General features: G+C 42.7%; 1 protein-coding gene across 2 annotated transcripts; it reads left to right on the top strand.

The window, feature by feature from the left end:
- The first annotated feature begins 3,481 nt into the window (after positions 1–3,481).
- gpr19 (G protein-coupled receptor 19) lies at positions 3,482–7,763 on the top strand. 2 transcript variants are annotated; one of them, XM_026327094.2, is made up of 2 exons: positions 3,482–3,695; positions 5,869–7,763. In XM_026327094.2, the coding sequence occupies exon 2, from the start codon at positions 5,895–5,897 to the stop codon at positions 7,155–7,157; it is 1,263 nt and encodes a 420-aa protein (XP_026182879.1). In that variant the 5' UTR covers positions 3,482–3,695; positions 5,869–5,894; the 3' UTR covers positions 7,158–7,763. The 2 variants fall into 2 exon arrangements, with proteins under 2 accessions (XP_026182879.1, XP_026182877.1); XM_026327092.2 differs by having other exon boundaries at positions 3,482–3,898.
- Positions 7,764–7,914: the final 151 nt, after the last annotated feature.

The following is a 7,914-nucleotide window of genomic DNA, read 5'->3' as shown; positions in this document are numbered from 1 at the left end:
ACACACAGATTTTAACAGAGTGACCTTTAAATTCCCTCGCTGTGAAAAACAAAGCCATCAATTCTCTGAACTGAACACCAACTTCCTCAATGACACAAAAGTGGACACAATAAAACCTCAGTTAATCATGAAGAGGAGCTGAACTCAGGCCAAATACCGGTCTCATCTGATCTGGGGTCTGTGATGTGATGGCTTACATCAACCATATATCAAAAATACACTACTTAATGCCTCAATGTTACTGGAGGCTATATTTGTTTGTTTATGTTAACAACATTATTAATGAGTCATTACATTGATCCTATGTTTCCTGACTAACACGTTGAAAACTGAAGGTACACGGGGCTGAAATTCATATTTATTGGTATTAAATGCCCACACATCATTTTCTATTTTTAAATTAGCTGTTCTGTCCAACCAACAGTTTAAAAATCAAGTTTATGGGTTTATTGTCACTGCGGGTTAATCAATAATTTGACAAAGCAATAATTAAGTGAAGATTAATGGAAATGAAAGGTTTACTCTCTAAAACGTCAGCTGATAAAAAGAAAGGAAAGGAAACACTATTTCACATTAAATAATGAGTCTGATTAAACTTATATCCGACAGTTTGCCAGTCAGCCAACAGGGATCTAAAGTTATGGTCACTGGTTTATTAAAGTGTGTTAATAATGTCTTCTCCTCCAATATTGATAAGGCTAATAATAATAATAATAATAAGACAATATGAGGTTTAACTTTAATGCCAGCTAATCCAAAGTTGTATACACAGACTTTAGTGCAACTTCACACTTAATTTTCAGACAGGTTTTATTTATGGTAGCATACTAACTAATAACTCATGTAAAACTATTTCAAGCTGTTCTAGGAAAATCTCCCTTTGGAATTATTTAAGAAAACAGCCAACAATATTCACTAAAATCAGTTTTTATTCTAATTAGGTTAGGTAGTGAACAAGAGGGAATAGTTCCCTTAAAGGAAAGATTTTCAAATGCCAGCTGAGCATAAGCTGTTTTACTACTTTTTAATAATTACATAAAAACATAACCTGAATCTGGGTCGACTCTCAAGAAATCTTCACAGACTTTTTCTTCTAATATAAATATTTAAGCTAAATATAAATATTAGCTAAGATAAACAAATATAAACAGTTATAAGCTAAATATAAACATAAACAGTTACAAGCTAAACATAATAAATATTAGCTATAAGCTAAACATAAACATTAGCTATATACTAAATATAAATGTAAACATTAGTTATAAGCTAAATATAATAAATATTAGCTATAAGCTAAATATAAACATTAGCTATAAGCTAAATATAAACATAAACATTAGTTATAAGCTAAACATAATAAATATTAGCTATAAGCTAAATATAAATATAAACATTAGTTATAAGCTAAATATAATAAATATGACCTATAAGGTAAATATAAATATAAACAGTTATAAGCTAAATATAATAAATATTAGCTATAAGCTAAAACAAACTCTACTAAAATATTTCAATGAGGTTTGGTGCTGATTTGGGGGGGGGGGGGGGGTATTTAGTTTGGGCTCACGGAATAAAAAGTTATGATACCAGTTCTTAAAGAGTCTGGCCACAGTCTGGGTCGACTCGGACGTGGTTCGGGTGGACATTTTCAGACGTGACGTTAGCGCGTCGTTAGCTAGTCTCGGTGTTGCGGACCGACTGGCCGCCGGGCCGAGTCCTGTAAAACCGTCAACCCTCCGCGTGAACGTCGGTAAAAGCTCACCGCCAGTTTGGCCTTTGACCGACACACGCACCAAACTTTAACTTTAGGCCCCGTTAACGCAACTTTACCGATTTACACTTTAACCAGAAAGTCTCAGTAAACTCACCGCCTGAAAACTCGACGCCAAAGTCCCAAGACCAGCTCCGCCGGCCCGGCTGCTGTGAAGACGGAGCTCGGCTCGGTGTACCGGGACCTGTGGGTTTAAAACCGACCGAGCAGGAGCGGTGAAGTTGGCCCAAACGGAGGAGCGGGACTCGGTGCCGCGGCTGCCATGAGCGATGAGGTCACTGCGATAAAAATAAAGGATGTCGTCATCGGAGCTCCGGCGCCTTAAAGGCGCAGGACACCACATTCAACCGGCCGCTACGGAAGCCTTTTCCGGCCAAAACACCGCTGCAGTAAGAAAGGCCTAGCTCTAGGACTAGGACAGACACTGAGGGGAAAAAACGGGAAGAGAAAAACTGTTTTTTTTACTTAGAAAGTGGAAACATAAGAAAAAGACTTTGTGTCTGTAAACACAAACATAAATGACTTCATACATAATATCCAGACTAGTACAGAGACCATATTTTCTGGACTATAAAGTCACGCCAGAATATTAGTCGCTTTTAACAAAATTAGCCTTGTTGAATAGAAGAAAAACATATAAGTTGCTTCACTGTATAACTCATATTCCTAATTATACTAATTAGCGTCTAAATGAGCCTATGAAGAACGTGGACTGTGCTTGACAACAAGTAACATTAAACAACTTCACCAGCATCAGCGAGAAGGTGAAGTGTCGTCTCCTGATCTCTCTGGTTGTCTGCCAGACTTTACTACCTGCACTTTGTTTGCAGAAATGGGCCTCCATATATGAAGAGCTTCTTTACTATGCTTGTTCTAATAGTAATTCACAAAGTATGAAATGTCTGAAAACTGGAAAATCAGTGATGTCGAGTCTCTGATAAAAATGGGTTCACCTCATCACTGACTCAGTGTTTGTTCTTTTCTACTTTAACATTATTTGTCATCTTTCTTCCCTCTTTCTCCACCTTCTTCCTATCAGTACCACTGCTGGTTGCCCATAGCGACCAACCTGTTTCTGCAGTCTCCTCAGCACTGCAGTTGCCATGGCAATATGCTGCGACAGCATCCCTCGTCAGCATCAGATCAATAATTACAGTTGGACAGCAATATGCCCTTTTATAGAACAGACATGTTGCAGATCATCGTCAGGGTGTGGAAGCCGATGGGTAACACCGGGGGCTGCAGGGCGCTGAAATAATAACAATCAATTATTCATTAATTAGGTCACATGATCTGCAGGACAGGAAATGGACTAGTCCAACAGTGCTGACAGTAATACGTTTTTAAAAAACAATTTTGTATAGGACCAAATCATAACATAGGACATAAGAATAAAAATACAAAATTAAAACATAATAATTATACAAAAAGTAATAAGACATTTTATTTTATGGAAACTTTTTGAGCCAGTAAAGAAAACAAACATATAACATTTAGTTTTCTTGAAAACATTTCTAGAAATACTAGAAAACTAAAACAGGATGATGAAACATGAATTATTCATTTAGTTTGTGAGAATTTGACTTTTTTAATTCTCCACTTTTCTTACATTATTATTATTAAAAAGTACAGTTGGGGTCTACAGCGGTCCAAACCACAATCCTGCCAGCGTGACTCAGGCTGTGGTGGTGAGGGGCCCGCTGTTCTGGGGCCCTAAATCTCTGTACCCGCCCCTGCTGGTCAGGAAGAAAACATCCATCCTCCTCTTCATCATCAGCATCTTCATCCTCCAGCGGGTCTGAGGAGACGAAGGACCGAACAGCCATGATACCTGCTGCCTGCACGGACCTCCTGCTCCTCCTGCTCCTCTGAATCACGGAAAAACACCGAAATGACGCGTTTCTTCGCGGTCTGCTCTCATCCGGTGAGTCCAGCAGCCAGCATATAATTCAGAACCACATCCTGTCGGACCGGACGGACGGACGGCGGGCTCACCGGCGGACCCTGCTCTGCCTTTATTTTCATGTGATCGACGTGGTTTTTACGGAGTTCTGCTGCCATCGCAGTGAACCCGGAGCAGACATGTTGTCCAGGCGGAGACAAGATGCTGCTCTGCCTCCACTCCCGGTTTGTTTATCTGCCTCATTGATTTCTGATCGATCAATCAGACGTTTTAAAGATGGAGATGAAGCCATAAAGCTCAGATGATGTCCAAAGTGTTCTGTCAGTCATGTCTGTGTTTTAGTATTTGTTTTTATTCATATTGATAATAACATTTAGCTTGTTACTACAGTAAAAGTACATTTACTCATGTACTGCTCTAAGTATCTGTGGGAGGAGGAAGGTATTTAGTTTATTCATTTAGTTTCATTGAAATTATTTAAATTGGCATAATGTTCCTCAGTATTAACTCTGGTTGGATTTGAAGGTGCCTAAGTTCATATTCAGGGACACGTGTGACAGGAAGACATGATTCGCTTTCTGGAGGTTTGTGCATCTAATGTCACAAAACTGAAACGTGTGAAGATGTAAACATGTTATGTTCATAGAATCTGGTTTAAGTCCTCAGACTCACTGCCACATCTGAGGCATGTTCGGTGGTTTAGACAGTACATGCAGTTACTACCATATATTTACAGGGTAATATTAAACATTATACTACAGAAAGTCCACTTCAAATAAAGACAGATTTCATCTGGGGGGTTTGGACCTCACCCCTGACTCTATGGAACTGTGGTAGAATCACGTCCTAACCGTCAGGCGGGATGGAGGAGGTTACTAAGGGTGAGCTCCAGCAGCGTAAACACAAAGCTACGATAAACAGAGCTGTTTCTCCATGGGCCTCTTCACCTCGTTAATGGGCGACCTCAGAGGACAGCTGGATCTCTGTGGACATTAAACTGGATCGCTGTGAAGGATTAATGAAATCAGGCGGCAGCACAGGCTCTGACTCAGCTGCTGATGGTTTAATGTGTTCTAGGCGGTACGTCGATAAAAAAGGTGTGCCTCATTCGAGTACTAACAAAATCAGAGCATTAGTCCACAGTTAAAACGAAACAGGGTGAAACCTGGTGTCTCCAGGAGGTGATAAACATTTTCAGTGGTTCACGGGAAGACTTGGGTTTCTGGGGAGTTTAACATTCCCCAGATGTGATTTCTGAAGTGGAACCACAACTTTATTAGACCTTATTAGCTGCAGCTGATTTCCTAATTAGAGACAATGCTCTGGGGTTTGTAATTATCTTCATTAAAGGTACATGAACACTAGTTTTTAACAAGCTCTCCAAGACATTATGGAACATCACTTTAACACCAACCAAGTCTACTAGTCACCAATCAGTTAACCAACCAACATTCCTACCTCCTAAATCTACCAGCTGGTCAAAGGATCAGTATCTGCTCAGCCGACTTCACCAGCCAACCTGAACTACCTGCCAACTCCTTACCAATCTGCCAACCAATCACAGAACCGAACAAGCCAACTAACCGCAGACCCCTTTCATCCTGGTCACAAACTGTTTGACTCCTTCACTGCATGGCATTACAGAACCCTGTACGCCAAAACCACCAGACACGAGGACAGTTTCTGTCCCAGCACATCACTGTCTCAAGAGTAGCTGATGCCGATGGGATATCTGTCCACACTGCAATAATTATAAGTTGGTAAATATTTGTAAATATGCAGCACTTACCTAGAAACTCCTCCTCTGCTGAATACCTTTATTTTTCTGTATATTTAGATGTATACTTTAAATCTATTTCTTGTTGATGTTTTAAATTCCAAACACATTGACAGCTGCTGTACCGGAAACAACTTCCAACATACTCGGCCAATAAAGCTGATTCTGACTAACTAAGAAACGAATCCACGATGCCTGAACAGACCTAAGACCAAAACCAAAAGCAGCACTCAGAGACTGTATGTGCAAACGTTGCACTAGCTGGGGCACTTCATGTCGTATTGGGCGGATGAATAAACTGTTTGTCAACACATAGTTCCAGGATGTGGTTCTGGTTTGGGTCTCCTGCAGTCTTCAGGCGGTTCTGTGAACGTCGTCCTGTGTTTGTACTAATGATGAATGTCTTTGTCTCCACAGGTCGTCTCTGGTGCAGCAGTGTAGTGATGGTTTACGCCCAGTCATCAAACACAGTCGGTGTCAATCCCTCCCTGTACTCTCCATCTTTCACATATCAGATGTCATTTAACTACTCAGAGAGGGAAAACCTCACTGTCCTGGCAACCCTACCCACAACTCCCCTCAGCGGCCTTGAGGGCTCGAACAGGAGCTCAACCTCCTATGAGCTGACTTCAGGCGAGGTCGCCATCCTGGGCTTGGTGTTTGGGGTTCTCTGGCTGGTCTCCATCCTGGGAAATGCCCTCGTCTGCCTGGTCATCCACCGGAGCCGACGGACTCAGTCCACCACCAACTACTTTGTGGTGTCTATGGCCTGTGCAGACCTGCTTATGAGCTTAGGCTGTGCCCCCTTCGTCCTGCTGCAGGTTGCCTCAGGAAGATGGCCTCTGAGTGCTGCTGCCTGCAAAGCTGTGCGTTACCTGCAGCACCTGTGCCCCGGTGTGCAGGTCTACGTCCTGCTTTCCATCTCTGTAGATCGCTTCTACACAATTGTCTACCCTCTCAGCTTCAAGGTGTCCAGGGAGAAAGCAAAGAAGATGATCCTGGCTTCATGGCTGTTTGATGCAGCTTTTGTGTCACCCTGCCTCTTCTTTTATGGATCCACATCTATAGATAGCGGTCATTGTGACTTTTTCCTTCCAGAGAGCTGGGGCAGTATAGCCTATGCCACTGTTCATCTCCTGTTTGGTTTTCTGGTCCCAGTGGCACTGATCATGTCATTCTATCAGCGGGTAGTCCGCTACATCTGGAGGATCAGTGCCGACGGCCACACAGTACGCCGGACAATGAACATCGTCCCACGGACTAAAGTCAAGACCATCAAGATGTTCCTCATGCTCAATTCAGTTTTCTTCCTCACCTGGATGCCGTTTTACGTCACCCAGCTGTGGCACCCGAGGGACTCCGCCGGACCCAGCAGGCAGGAGCTCCTCTTCTTCACAGCCATTGCTTGGATCTCCTTCAGCTCCACGGCTTCCAAACCGACCCTATACTCCGTCTACAACGCAAACTTCAGACGGGGCATGAGGGAGACCTTCTGCATGTCATCCATGAAATGTTACCGCAGTAACGCCTATACCATCACGGCCAGCTCTCGAATGGCCAAAAAGAACTATGTTGGGGTGGTGGACATCCCGGTCCAAGCAAAGACGGACACCAAGGACTCCGTTTATGATACATTTGACAGAGAGGCAAAGGAGAAGAAAGTTGCCTGGCCCACTAACACCAACCCTCCGAACACCTTTGTGTAGAGGACACTTTGAAAGTGTGGACACACAAAACCAAGGAGGTTTCAGCAGCACAGCGTCACAGTTGGCAGAGGGGAGGCAGCTCGGGCTGACAGCCTAGCCCTGTGCTCAACTATAGTACAGCTCTGAGAGACTCATAGAGCGAGTTCCGTTTGTGCAAAGGGCTTTTTGTGATTAACAGCCTTGTGACAGCCTGAGTGGCAGCTGGCACAAGGCCCCGTGAACAGAATCTGTTTCTGTGTTGTGTTTTGATTTGTTAGCTAGCTCACCGCCGTCTGTCTGTGGATGTTGTTGTTGCAGTAATGCTTGTGGTAGAAGCTAACGTCAGTAACAACAGTAGTGTTAACATCGACATGTTAACAGCTAACGAGGCCCCCAGACCTCAAGCTGGTCGGCTGAGTCCAAGCTAGTCTCAGTGTTGTAGGAGTTTCCAGCTTCAGAAAAGTTTTGTTGTCTCATACAGACAGTGTTCGGTCTCAAAGATACAGGCTGAACGTTAAAAACAGGAGAAAGACGTGAAGTATGACTTTGCTGAGCACTGGGACACGCCCTGACTGACTTTTTCTCCACAGAAACCGATACTGAGGCTGCATTATTTAGATCCTTCGCTCTGGCAGTAAAACCCTGATTTCTAAGAAACAAAGTTTAAATAATTGAAACTAATGGTCAGAACAGAAAGCTACATGTTGCTAAATCATCCAGGAAACTCTTGTTTCTTTGTTGAAAAGATATTTAAAAATTCAGGTCGATATAACACACA

Source organism: Mastacembelus armatus, chromosome 23 (assembly GCF_900324485.2).
Source record: "Mastacembelus armatus chromosome 23, fMasArm1.2, whole genome shotgun sequence".
NCBI classification, from domain to species: Eukaryota; Metazoa; Chordata; class Actinopteri; order Synbranchiformes; family Mastacembelidae; genus Mastacembelus; species Mastacembelus armatus.
The sequence above is the reverse complement of the archived record's forward strand: the minus strand, read 5'-3'. Positions and strand labels throughout refer to the sequence as shown.